The sequence below is a fragment of the Manis pentadactyla genome, chromosome 8 (assembly GCF_030020395.1).
Source record: "Manis pentadactyla isolate mManPen7 chromosome 8, mManPen7.hap1, whole genome shotgun sequence".
In the NCBI taxonomy this organism is placed as follows: Eukaryota; Metazoa; Chordata; class Mammalia; order Pholidota; family Manidae; genus Manis; species Manis pentadactyla.
The window spans coordinates 88,093,696-88,108,331 of NC_080026.1; the positions used below are offsets into that span (position 1 = coordinate 88,093,696).

The 14,636-nt window shown below is 37.9% G+C and overlaps 2 protein-coding genes across 5 annotated transcripts in view; one reads left to right on the forward strand and one right to left on the reverse strand.

Annotated features, from left to right (window-relative positions):
• Positions 1 to 14,636, reverse strand: part of CTNNA3 (catenin alpha 3) — a 1,667,940-nt gene that overhangs the window by 258,482 nt on the left and 1,394,822 nt on the right. The gene's annotated exons all lie outside the window — the stretch shown is intronic.
• ZNF674 (zinc finger protein 674) lies at positions 9,906 to 11,555 on the forward strand. The gene is given in 7 exon segments (XM_057505414.1): positions 9,906 to 10,119; positions 10,235 to 10,386; positions 10,388 to 10,780; positions 10,783 to 11,031; positions 11,033 to 11,156; positions 11,159 to 11,182; positions 11,185 to 11,555. Coding segments are annotated over 7 exon segments (1,527 nt in total).

Consider the following 14,636-nt stretch of genomic DNA (forward strand, 5'->3'; position numbering starts at 1 on the left):
AATCTCAAGGCTCAGGTACTTTCACTTCCAGTTTTCTCTCTAGGCCTGGAAAGTAAAGGTTCTTTTGGCCAGGATACACACCCAGCCCTGGTCAGCTTGCTCATTACACATATGTGGGCAATATGTTGTTATTGACCCTATATAAAAAGCTCCTCCCAATGCCCTTGTGACACAGTGGCACAACTGCATGGCTGCAAGGCTGCAGGAAAGCAGAGGTTCTTCTGGTGGCAGTGCTGAGGACAGAGACTGAGACGGCTGTGGAGGCAGAGTGGCCCAGAGGCAGAGACCGGCTTACTGCAAACAGACTCACTCTGAGTGGATGGGATTCTAGTGATTGACCCACCATCTTGGGAATAAAGTTGGGTATAAACCCTTTCACTCCAAGAACATACCACTGTCATTTTTTCAGTCTCACTGAATCCATAGTAAACTCTTCTGGGGCTAAAACCCCTTGGCAAGACAATTGGTTATGTCGGCAGGATTCACTGTTGACTGAGGAACAGAACAGGCTGCCCCCTTATGGGAGGGGTGCTTCAGCAGGCTGCCCCTATGAATGGGGAGACAGTCAAGTGCCCCTCAGTGGGCATGTGGTCTGAGGTGGCTTGCTTCCTAGAGGGCTGGGCCCCACCCCAGGACTGGAGGCAGTTGAGGTGACACCTGAGGTAATAGAGGTGGTTCCCAGCATAATAAGGAGGTCCTTTGGGAACAGTGCCTGTGAGAGAACTGTCGGTTGGCTGTTTCTCACAGTATTAAAAAAGTCTACAGATGAGAAGAACACAGAGACCTGAAAGAGACACAAGAAATGGCAGCATGAGAACGCAAGCTGCAAACTGTTGTGGATTGATTGAAGATGGAAATGGCATTGATATGAGAGAAGGCAGCACAGGAACACTGGACTGCAAGGTGCTGTGGAGGAAGTAAAAGATTTCTTAAAAAATGACATGGTATTCCTGCAAGGCACTGTGGAAGAGGTAAAGGCATGGAGAAGGACAGACCCCTGCAAAAAAGCACAAGAGTATGTAGTGCAAGAATGTGAGCTGCGAGATACAGTAGAGGAGGTAAAAGATTCTTTACCAAATGAGACAGCAGCACTGCAAGGAGGTGCCCTGAAGGAGGCAAAGGCCATGGAGAAGGGCATGCTCCTAAGGGAAGCACAGGAAGAGGCAGCATGAGAATGCCAGCTGCGAGGTATTGAGGTGAAGGTAAGAGAACTTTTGAAGACTGTGTTAGCGTTTCCGTGAGGCACTGTAGGAAAGGTAAAGGGTGTAACAGAGGAGGCACTCAGGGGAGTAGAGAGAAAGGTACCATAAGCCGTGGAAATGGAGCAGCTGGGGAAGGGCGAAGTGGTAGTGCCGGGAGCACCGACCCCTCCTCTATCGCAACCCCACCTGGTTGAAAGCTGGTGGAAAGCCCAAAAGAAAATAAATACTTGACAACTGCAGGTTCCTCCAGGAGAGGTGCAACCCCCTCCCCAGGTTGTGGAGCACTCTATGCTCTGCTCCTATACTCAAGCTCAAGCGATGAAAGCACAGAAAGAAATATGGTCTGCTATTTGAAAGAAGAATTTAAAGGGCCCCATGAAGGTCATGAGACCCAGATGTGGGCTGATTTGATAAAAGCAAGAGCAGACAGAAAGAAATTGGATGGAAAGTCAAATAGAATCTTCTTGGAGCTGTGGCTATAATTGACACTGGAACAGCAGTTCTGACTGCTGAGGTTGAAGAAGTAGAAGCCAGAGATAAAGCAACAAGACCTGCCTGTGTGTCTGGAAGACTTTCTGCTGGAGAGGCTGGAGAAGGTGCATATTGTTAAGGCCTCCCATGGTCATTTTGGTTAACTCATCTGAGTAGAACTGGTTGAAAACAGCTGGGATGACCACTTGGTGGCAATGGATCTTCTCATGCTTGAGGGCTATTATAATTTCTGTTATTTGCATATTGTTGTAGATTCTGTTGTTATTGTGGAATTTGGTTACAGTGTTACAGCTTTCTCCCACAGGGACCACTGTAGAAGACTGAGAGGCAAGAATCCTGGAGGGGTGGAGTATGGAGAAAGTGAAGGTTCCTGTGGCCAGTGTTCTCACCTAGCCCTGGTCAGCTTGCTCACTACACATGTGTGGGCAATACATTGTTATTGATCCTATATAAAGAGCTCCGCCCAGTGCTCTGGGTGACATGGTGGCATGGATGCAGGCCTGCAGGGCTGCACAGCTGCAGAAAAGCAGAGGTTGTAGCAGTGGCAGCACTGAGGACAGAGACTGAGATGGCTGCAGGGGCAGAGAGGCCCAGAGGCAGAGACTGGCTTGCTGCATGCAGACTTGCTCTGAGTGGACGGGATTCTAGTGATTGACCTGTCACCGTGGGAATAAAGCTGGGTATAAACCCTTTCACCCCAAGAACATTCCATGATTTCACATTCCTTGGTCTCACTGAATCCATAGTGAACTTGCCCAGAGCAAGACACCCCAGAATAAAATTTTTGTCACATATTATCCTAACAAATTAACTGGAGTATTTTTAAACTAATTTTAAAAAAGTGTTAAGCAATATATCTACTGGTACACAATTAATAGGTGACAGAGCTGGGATTTGAATACACTCTGCCCGACTTGAGATGCCATGTTTTATTTTTAACCCTTTATTTGAAATAATTATATATTTATAGGAAGTTGGAAGATAGTACAAATGGTTCCTATGCACCCTTTACCCAGTTTCCCCCAATAGTTACTTGTACATAACCATAGTATAATATCAATACCAGCGAATTTCTATCAGTGCAAAGTGCATGTATAATTTCATGCCATTTTATCCCATGTGCAAATTCATGTAACAACTGCCACAAGATACAGAACTAAGTAGTATTTCACTTTAAAATAAAATGTAATAAGGGAAAAATAAGCTAAAACAGAGCGGTGGGCACTGTTAAATAGAATCTTATAATCCAAACAAGTCTTAGTTCAAAGATTCCCAGCCTCTGTTAGGTGTCTAACAATGGTAATATTAATAAATGGCTTCCAAGCAAAGATCACATCCAGGGAACTCTGAGAAAAGCATACATAAAGCTGATGCAAGAGTGTGCCTGTAAGACCTCAGGTCCTTTTAAAAAATATGCTTCACAAATTCTCTTAATCAAACAATAATTGTTTAAGAAGAGTTTACAGGATTGATTTTCATTGTTTCTGCAGAACACCAAATAGAGACAGGCTATCTACAAGGGACAACTGGGGGTGGCTTTTGTCTAATGGGGAATCCCTCACAAGATGAGCAGGAAACCTATAATATTTTTGAAAGAATTATGTAGGCAGGAATGCTGCTAGCTTACAATGAAAGGAACAACGACAGTGCAAATATAAAGAGACCTTTGGACCACTAAACTTCTACAAGCAGAAATCAGGCTTCTCAGAAGACCACTCAGCTGTAAATATGTAAAGACCTTTCATGAAAATGAAAGTACGATTCAAGGTAGAACCAAAATAGAGCCGTAGGCCGTGTACAGTAACTCCTGGGCAGAAGTAGGACAGAGTCCTACGAAAGAAATTTCCAATGTTTTTCTGAAAGGATTTACAAACTTCTAGGTACCAAAGACTCCTGGGTATTCTTCCACTTTTCCCCTTCCTTATCAGACATATCTATAGTGGTTATCTTATACTTGTCTTACCTTTATATGTTGAGTGTATGGAAACAGATAACTTATCTCTTTAGTTTACAGGTCTACATATGAAGATGAACAGTACTGGAGAAGCTGTTCTTACAGAATGATACCCAAGGGACCTTACTCATACCTGGATCTGATTCACTTAAAAAGATTCTAGATTATGAGCTGATGCTGTAATGAGATGAGGCTTAGGGGGTCTTGGGAGTGGGCAATTATATTTTGAATGTGTGAGGGTTTGAATCATTGGGAGCCAGAGGGCAAACTAAGGCAACCAGCCCCCAGGATGGCCTCTAATGTTCCTCAAATCCTGGTATTCATACTCTTTGGATGCTTCCTCCCGTTCTGTAGCAGAACTGATCTATGTGACCAACAAAATATGGCCAAAATTAGTAATATGTCACTTTTACAAAACTGTGGCTTTTGTTCTGCTCACTTTCTCATTCTCTACCCCTCTCTCTCTCTTATCATGTACTGTGGGGAAAGTCTTATTGTGAATAGCCTACAGAGTGAAGAATTGAATTCTCCTGTCAACAACAACATGAGTGATCTTAGAACCAGATTCCTGAGCCCCACGCAACTGTGTAACTCCAGCCAACACCTTGACTGGAGCCTCATGAGACAACCTGAGACACAATCTTCAAGTGAAGCCACTCCAGGATTACTGATCTGCAGAAACTGTGAAATAAATGGACTTCAAGCCACTAAGATTTGGAGAAATTTGTTAATGCATCCATAGACAACCACAATAGTCACTAATAAGATTTAAGCATTAAGTATCTGCAAATAGAGAAGCATGGATATGATTTACCAGATGCAGAAATAACAGGAAATTTTCTGTAAAAATGTGATTCTAAACACAGATAAGATGTTGAAGATGTTGCCTCAGAAAGACATAAGTGGTCTGTGATCATAATTTGGAGAAAATATCTCAAACATGTTTCAGCTTATGCTCTTTGAAGAAAAAATAGGTTGTTGGTATGTCTCCAGCACTCTTCAGGAGAGTACACACCCTGACCTGGTAACCTGAGTGCACTTGGCCAGTGTTTCCCCTCATCAGGGACTGCACAGAACTGACGGCACTAGATCATCCAACCAATTTATCTGGTTCTGATTTCACATTCACCAAGCCACCTTCTAATTATAACCTGGCTTAATACAGAAACTTTCCTCAAGGGGTCCCAATTTACAGGCAGCTGATACTAGTTTCTAAGCCACTCTGTGTTTGTGACCATAGTCATAAAAAAAATAAACATTCTGATTTCAATTTAAATGTTTTGTGGCCATGTTAGCAGAGGTTAGTGACTGTAATCCTATCAATCTTGGATGCCCTGGAGGGGAAAAATGAGTTACTTAATTTTTAAGTCCAAAGAATATGGTAACGGCACTGAGATATCACCAACTAGTGAGCTTCTCTCTGGTCTCTACAAAGTCACATCTGACTCATCTCACTTTAAATTCAGTACTGCTATTATTAAATCTCATTGTGTCAACCATCCAACTAAATAGTATGTATTAATGGTTTTCAAGAAGCTATGAACATTGTTCCATCAAATTACAAAATAGCTGAGTGATGAATGATAGGTCAGACAAATTTGTAAATCCTCAGTTCAAACCAGGAATTTTGGTGTTAACAAGGAAATGTAATATGTCACGGGGAAATAAAATCTCACGGTATAATGGTTAGTGTGGGTATGTAGGTCAATTTTGTCAGCCACACACAATTTTACAAAGAACTTGTATTTGGAAACACAGTGCTTGGAAGTAATTATTTTGCATATAAGGATTTGCTCTAAGAGAGACAGAAAGCCAGATGCTTCTGGGTTGAATACAAATTACAAGAGAAACCCTTGCATTTTCACACCCTAGGTTATTGTCTAATCAATGGGTCATTGGACCTTTATTATTTTAGTTAAAATTGGTTCACTTTAATGAAATAAAATACATTGTTTTGGGCTATTCTTTTCAGAGTTTTGAAAGTTTTTCTAGAAAGTAGCAGTCTCTATCTTTTTCAAGTACCCATCGATTCTGTTTATTTTTTTTTCTCTTGGTTTGATTCCTCTTTTCTCTTTTGATTATATTTCTTTATGACTTTTTATTTTATTCATGCTTCTGAACAATTTTATGAAGATGACACGCTACCTCTAAACAGTATATAACCAAGAGTCATAACTACCCTGTACTTGATAAATTAAGGAAGACCCCTTCCTCCACCCTCTTGACTCCCCCACCCCCCCACTCCCCATTCATTCAAAATGTCTGCTCATTTCCTGCATTGCTACTTAGATATCTGGACTGTTAGCTTGGCGTATTTTAATTCAAACTCTGTCTTTTTGGCCATAAATCCAAAATGATTCTCTTATTTTACTGTCCTTTTTCATTCAAGCATTTATTCACTTTTTAAAAAACAATTCAGTGCTAACTATATACTAAAGAAGTTGGATTTAAAGGAGGGATGGGAGGAAGGAAGGAAGTAGGTGGGTAGGGAGGGTGAGAGAGAGAGAGAGAGAGAGAGAGAGAGAGAAAGGAAGAAAGATAGGAAGAAAGAAAGAGAAAGAAAGAGGAGAAAAAAATTGACCTTACTCTCAAAGGTCCTGTAATCTAGCAGAAGGGCATAAAAACAAATAAGTGCACTAAAATGTTATAGGCATTTGTACTGCAGCACATATTCCAAAATGAAATTATTTTCTATATGGGTATTCTCTGCTACTCAAAGTTCATCAGGTCAAATGTTCTTGTTTTTTAAATTTACTCAGTAATAACTGTCCTAATCTTATTTTATTTATTTAATTTGGTGTATTGGTGAGGTAGACAATTAGATATTTGGTTTACAAAGTTCATTATTATCCTTGCTCTCATCCTGAGATACCAGAAAAACAACAAAAACCCCACAACTATCACAAATTGTCTCTAAGTCCCTTAAGCTGACCTTTAGACCATCCCTGTAAAGTATAATTTGATGCACAGTTTTTTGTTTGTAATGTTTCTGGGTAATCAGAAAAATCAGTATGAGCCAGGTTAAACAAGGAATAAAAATCAAAATATCTAAATAATAATACCAAATAGAAAGGAAATCAGTCTTTTTTTCTTTTACTTCCAATGCATACTAGGTCCTGTTGTATTTATGAAAAGTAAGTAAACATACATGTTATTTTATGGAAACCCTTCTGAGTAAAATGTGTTATGAAATTTATATTCTTTTGTATTTTGGAAACTAATGGATTTCTTTCTCTTTCCACTGCAGTAGTGGTTCAACAACAAAGTTATGATAATTCACACTAGATGGGATAAAAAAAAGACTGCCAATAATTTCATGACACTTGGTACAAATTTTACCACCAAACAATTTTTAAGAATGGCTTCTGTTTTTCAGAAATATTTTGATTTGTTTGTTTGGATTTTAGGATTGCCAATAAGTGATTACACATCTTCATTTAACCTGTTTTACAGATAAGGGAACTGAAGCTTACACATATAAATTTTCCAGCCTATCAATTATTGGCCAGATAAATATTTAGTGGGAAGTGTTCAGATCAATAAAAACTTATCCAGTGGAGATTCGAACTTATGCCTCCTGCACTTCATAGTCCATGCTCTTCCACTGCCTCTGGAACTTAAACTACTACTGTCAATTCTCCCCAAGCCTTGGGGTTTGGAAATGCCATATAGCATTTTTTCTGCTTGTTATGTATGATATTAATGTGAATTATAATAAGTTTATTTTAAACTATTTTTTTGAAGCTGAGAATGTTTTTTTCAGTTTTTCTTCCCACAAGAAGGATATAGATGAAAGCTAGATACTGATGCTATTTTCCCTTGCTCAGTTATGCTTAAATAATATAATTAAGAAGAGGATGCAATAAAGGACTTTATGAAGTTAACTAGTATGTTTTTGTTAAAGTACTAAGAAATTTCCAACTCCAGAAGGGAAGATGTGGCTCTCCTAAGATATGAGCTAAACATAAGATGGTAGCAATTAAATGGCATTATACATTGAAATTTATAGTTCTAACAGGTTTTCAAATGTAATCTCAATTTAGTTCCATTGTGATTTCCTTTATTTTCTGAAATCTAACTTCATTTTGAAAAGTTTTTTCAAATTATTGAAAATAGTTTCATAAGGAAAAATTCATAAAATTTACTGAATTATCAAGTACTTTTCTTCATTTCTGATGAAGTCATTTGAAATGTCCTAGTAGCCAGCAGTCATACTCTGAAACATTTTAGTGGATGGGTGGGGTAGGGAGGCCCCTAAACTATGAAGGTTTAAGAAAGTTACCTGACACAACCAGAGCTTGACTTTTTGACTTCTGAATTTAATGCTCTTTTCTCTTATAATATGATAGTTTCACAATATAATTTGTGGTTTTAATCACATAGTCACTGTAAAGGGCAAATAAAATGCCTGGAATGGGTGTATATTTTAAATTAATAAAGTTACTTTATTTTATCCTCCCCTTTTACTAGAAAAAGCTCACTACAAAGCTAAAGTAAACAAACTAGCAATTATTATCCAATTATTCACAAATATGTGTATGATTTAGCTCTATTTGTAAGGATGCCAACAATGAGAAAGTTGAATTTCACAATTATCTGACAGACAAAGCCCCCATTCTCTCTACTCCTCCTCCTTGCTCTCAGATTTCAAAAGACCAAATTAGCACTATTGAATAAATTATTTTAATGCTATACTAATACTTCTAAGGAAGATATTCTGTTTCACAATCTAAACAAAGGAGAGGGATCCAGGGGAATCAAAAGGAATATCAACTTACAATGTGTGCTAATCACTGTATAGTCTGAGGTTTTCAGAATTGAATTCTAAAGGTAGTGATGATTTCCCAAAGGCTCAGATGAGATACTGGTCCTTGCCAACACCTTGATTTTGGCCCCGTGAAGCCCTGAACACAGAAACCAGCTAATTTACATCCAGACCGCATGGAATCAGTGAGATAATAAATTCGTTTTTTTAAACTGTTAAACTTGTGGTAATTTGCTGTGCAGCAATAGACAATGAATACAGTTCACCAGATTGAATCACTAGAAGATGTAGTATTGTAAAGATGTCAGTTCTCTTTAGGTTAGTCCAGAAACAGATCGACATACATACAATTGCTCACTTTATGACAGAGTCGACCTTAAGGGAAAAAGATGATTGATTTACTAATTGTTAAACAGGTCTACAGGATATCCACATGGGGAAAAGGTATCTTGACATTTATCTCACAATATAGTCAAGAGTCAATTCCAGGTGGATTGTATACCTAAATATGAAAGGAAAAGCAAGCTCCTCTGCACCGCATTGACCTTGAAGTTTGTCAGCTATTTCTTAAGTAAGACAAGAATTCACTAGCCATAAAGGAAAAGCTCAACTGATATGTTAGGTTTTATGAAAATAAATAGCTATTTCTTTCAAATAAGCCATTAAATGAAAAGCAAGTCATAGAGTGGAAGAAGGTATTCATAATACATTTATCTGATCAATAATAAGTATATAGAATGTATAAGAATGATCTAAATCAATAAAAAAATCAGACAACTAATTTTACAAAAGGTTGAGTCTTATTTAAATACTCTACAAAATAGAAAATTCAAATAGTCAATAAACATATGAAATGGTTCTCAAAGTCCATATGCCTAAGGAAATGCTTATTAAAATGCAGTACCAGGACATATCAACTAGAATGGCTAAAATGAAAAAGATTAACACTATCAAGTTTGCTAAAATGTGGAGCAACTTAAAAATCAATTCTCATGCACTTCTGGTGGATATAAAATTGATAGAAAACTTTAGAAACTTGTAGTATCTTCTAAAACTGAATACATCAGAGCTGCTGGCCTAGGACACCTGTAGATATATATCCGTTGAAACGTACGCATATGTATGCTAAAAAGAATATACAAAAAATGCTCATAGCAGCACTATGAATAATTGCTAGAGACTTACTTTTTTCCAACAATAAAAATGAATGAACTGGGGGCGGAGGGGCAGGGGTGACGGGTTCGTGCCCTGGGGGGTGAGTGACGAGGCGTGGGGGTGAGCGTTGATTGGCGAGCCCGGGGAATCCCCGAGTTACTGAGTTGTTGATTCACTCAGCACCTGCTGACTGAGTGCCCGCTCAGGGCACGTAACTGAGACCACAGCTCACGACTTCAGACTCCGGCGCGTCTGCACCAGGGCTCTCTTAGTCTGCAGAAGACCCGGTATGAGGCCTCAGAAGGAGGCCTCCATCCTTCATTCCCTACAGAACAGCATGGCCATGTCCCAGGAGTCGTTGACCTTCAGGGACGTGTTTGTGGACGTCACCCTGGAGGAGTGGGAGCATCTGGACTGTGCTCAGAAGAACCTGTACAGGGACATCATGCTGGAGAACTACAGCCACCTGGTCTCCGTGGGGTACCCAGTTGCCAAAGCAGATGTAATCTTCAGGTTGCGAGGAGAAGGAGAGGTCGGGACAGCAGACGGAGAAGAGACCCTGGCATGGAACCGCCCCACTGAGGCCAGGATGAGAGCAGCTGTCACAGTGGCCACTCTGTGGGCCCATCCCGAAGAAGTCTGTCTGGAACGCTGTCACTCTTCAGTGTGGTCCGTGGACAAATGGCCCAGAATTCTGGCATGTGGATGACCAGATAGATAACCACAAGGAAAGCCAAGACAAACTTCTGTGGAAAACTGGATTCATAGATAAGGAATCACTGAAGGATGAAAGTGATCAGGAATTCAGAGCATGCAGAAAAAATAATTTATCCAAGCATAGTCCTTGTTTCTATATGACACAGACTCTCTAAATATTATTCATGGAGAAAGTGTTCAAAACATAATTTAAACTTTCTTAGTCAAAATAGAATCTGTGTAAGAAAGAAAGACTATGAATGTAGGACATATTGGAAATTATGCTTCTGTTCTAATATTGGTAAAGCTCAACCTGGAGAGAAATTACTTGAGCCCAATCAACATAGAAAAGCCCTCCACCATAAGCAAACCCTCAATAAAAGTCAGAGAATTAAGACTGGGGAGAAATTCTATGAATTTTCTGAGTGTGGAAAAGTGTTTATCCAGAAAGCAAATCTTGTTGTACATCAAAGAACTCATACAGGAGAGAAACCTCATGAATGCTGTGAATGTGCAAGAAAGCCTTTAGCTGGAAGTCAACCCTTATTGCATACCAGACAACCCAAACAGGGGAGAAGCCCTAGGAGTGCAGCCAATGTGGGAAAACCTTTATCCAGAAGTCACCTCTGATTAAACATCAGTGAACTCATACAGCAGAGAAACCATTTGTATGTGGCGAATGCGCAAAAGCCTTTAAAAGTTCATACCACTTTATTAGATATGGAAAAATACATATTAGACAAGCATTTTATGAAGGCATCAAATGTGGTTAAGTCCATCCTTACACATCAGAAGACTTATACAGGTGAGAAACCTGAGTGCAATAAACATGGGAAAGCTTTTGATGAGAAGCTTGCCCCCATTAAACATCAGAAAACTCATACAAAGAGAAACCTTATGAGTGCACTAAATGTGGTAAAGCTTCAGGGGAAAGTCACACCTCTTTGTTCATCAGAGAGGTCACACAGGAGAGAAACCCTATGAAGGCAGCATATGCAGTAAGACTTTCAGTGGAAAATCACATCTCTCTGTCCATCACAGAGCTCATACAGGAGAGAAACCTTATGGATACAGAAGATGTGGGGAAGCCTTTGGTGAAAAGTCAACCCTTATTGTCCATCAGAGAACTCACACAGGAGAGAAACCCTATAAATGGAAAGCCTTCAGTGAGAAGTCACCACTGATTAAACATCAGAGAATTCATACGGGAGAAAGACCCTATGAATGCGGTGACTGCAGAAAAGCCTTCAGTAGAAAGTCAACTCTCAAACCAACAAAGAGCTACATTTGATTTTTGCCAGAACTGACAAGTAGTGACTACCAAGAGAAAGGACCCTGTGAATTTTTAAAAGCAAGGAGGAGGCTTCAGGGTATATGCTCAACATGTATTTATAAATCTGGTCAACAGAAGTTGAATTTTCTGATTAAAACTATCAGCAAATGAGCTGACATATAACATGTCATTTCTTCCCTTGTGAAGAAACGATTACAACAACAATTCAAGATTTATTTCCCAAAGTGATGAAGAAAATGAGTATTCCCATAAAGCTGGGCTGCTGCCAGGTTTTGTTTCTCCTTGGTCTCGTGTATGTTATTCAGGTAGTATTTTTTCATCAGTAAAACATTAGTCTGAATGTATTTTATGATCTAAATGGGGAAACCAAGGTTTTAAGAGGATGCTTAGTGACAATCACAAGCCTAACTTGGATCAAGGTTTTCTGAGTTTCAGCCCAGATTTTTTCTCATTGTAACACAATTTCAATAGGAAGTATATTTTACAGAGCAGGAGGAGGCCCAATAATGGACAATTTTTCCAATTAAAATAAAGTTATAGATTGAAAACATACACTATATTTCTTGGCAGATACTACAGAGCCCACAGACAAAGCATATCATTTTGATAATCAACTATTCTGAATGCTTTTTTTCTTTTTCCAGTGACAGTATAGACTGAAAGGTGAATTCTTTTGGAGCTATTTAAAGAGACATTTGTGTTTACATTTGAAAACATTCCTTTGAAGCCAAGGAAGATACATTAAAATCAAATTAACAGATTTAATTTGAATACCTCATCAATCATAAAAATAATTTAAAATATACTTAGAAGTAATTGACATTTTTTTGGTAGGCTGGAAATTACTGGGTTCTTCTGATTGACCCTTTCTGTGCTGGATGGGGTATTTTGATTGCAGCTATACTGGAAGTACTAGGAATCATCTGGATTTATGGAGGGAACAGATTCATTGAAGATACAGAAATGATGATTGGAGCAAAAAGATGGATTTTCTGGCTATGGTAGAGAACTTGCTTGTTTGTCTTTGTGCCTCTCCTTTTGGTGACAATTTTGATCTGGTCACTAGTGAAATTTCAAAGACTTGATCACGCTGAAATTGCATACCCTGACTGGGGGATTGCTCTAGGCTGATGTATGATTATGTTCTGCATTATCTGGATTCCAATTATAGCTATCATAAAAATAATTCAAGCTAAAGGAAACATCTTTCAATGCATTGTAAGCTCCTACAGACCAGCTTCTAACTGGGGCCCATACCTGGAGAGACATCATGGGGAGAGAGAGGTATAAAGACATGGTAGATCCTAAAAAAAGAGACTAACCATGAAATACTATTAGTGGCAGCAGACTACCAGAATGAGATCAAATTTTTAAAAAAATATGGTTGCATGATGTGATTATTTTAGAATGGAGGAAAATATTATTTATTTGTATGTTGATTGAATAGAAAAAATGTATATACTATATTGATAATAGTTTTTTTCCCATTTAAGTAGGAATATAATATAAAAAGGCAAATGTAATGTGTAGCAATGTGATTATTATATTTCTCTTTAGACTATTTATCTGTATAACACATGTAGCTGTCTCTACTTCACAATAACATTTTTGTAAATATCACCATAACATTTTTCTAAAATATTAAAGGCTTTAGTTTGAGCTGGTTATTTAGAAAACAGTTATATTTTCTATGATATAAGTTTTTAAATGTTTGCTTATATTTTCTCAGTGTGCAGTCATTTTTTTCCATAGAGGTAAGGAAAATAAATCAGTATATTTTTTAAAAAGTGTTAAAATTGAAGGCCTCACTTAATTAGAAATTCCATACATGTATGGAAAAATGGGCTATGTATATAATATGAGGACTGTAGTTTAACACTTTTGATCCAAATATGTCTGAAAACGTCATGTGTTAATGGCATACTTATTCTGTGTGAACTTAGTGGTTATATCCTTCATTTATAAATATTGAAAAAAAGAAAGAAACATAAAGATCCTACGGGCAGTGATAAATCTAAAAAATGGAATCCAGAAGCTTTGAGCACTATATTCCCCATGTAATGTCTTACTTAGGTTACATGTGGAAGATAAATAAGATCCATCTAATTTCTACTGTGTTTCACAAAATTAAAAGTAGCTCATTATACTCTCTGAAATCTAGGTTTAATTTCAGATAAAACATGTAACAAGATACAATGAAGAAATGGCTTCAGTCAAATCTAAGATCTTATGTTTGCAATATACACTTAACAGACCAAATAGAAAGATTTTGCCTTATTTGAGTTAAGTTATTACTTGCAGGTGATAACTTATTTGCATACTTATACGAAATAAGCTTGTCAAACTTGTCAAGAGTGAGGACAGCCAAATTAGAAAGTCCTATGTCCCAGTTTCCTCACAAAAGATAATGAAAACATGTTATATTACGAATAGGATTACACTGATTATATATCATTGACAATTGGTTTAAACATCACAGCCTAGGGTGATGAACATTGCCTAAATATGTAAGAAACTTTTAAGCTATTAAGGTTATAAACCTGGACTTCACAAAATGTATGAAACTGAAACTACTGCACTATTTTTTCTATATGTATGTGTTCATGCATTTTTCTAGGGAGAGAGTCCATAGCTTTCATCAGAATTATGTGAATCAAAGGGATCTGTGACTCAAAAAAGTTTAAAAACTATATATAGTACTGCTGGCTTTTTGTTCCTGGCAAGTGAGAATTAAAAGGAATATTTCTAAGTCTTAACTTCCTAGACATCTTAAATTCCTTTTCCTCTTTCTTTTGATTGAAGGTTAGAGTAAGGGATTAGGTATTTCTTTAATTTGTACTGGTAATTTATTTGGGGAGAGAGGGACATGAAGTTAGATAAATAGGTAGGCCTGTAATTAAACAATCTCAGTGACTTATGTACATATTCAGTTGACCCTTGAACACGGGTTTGAACTATATGGGCTCACTTACATGCAGATTTTTTCCAATAAATATATTGGAAAAATTTGGGGGGGCTTGAGAAATTTTTGGACAATATGAGAAAACATTTTCTTTAGTTTACTTTACTGTAAGAATA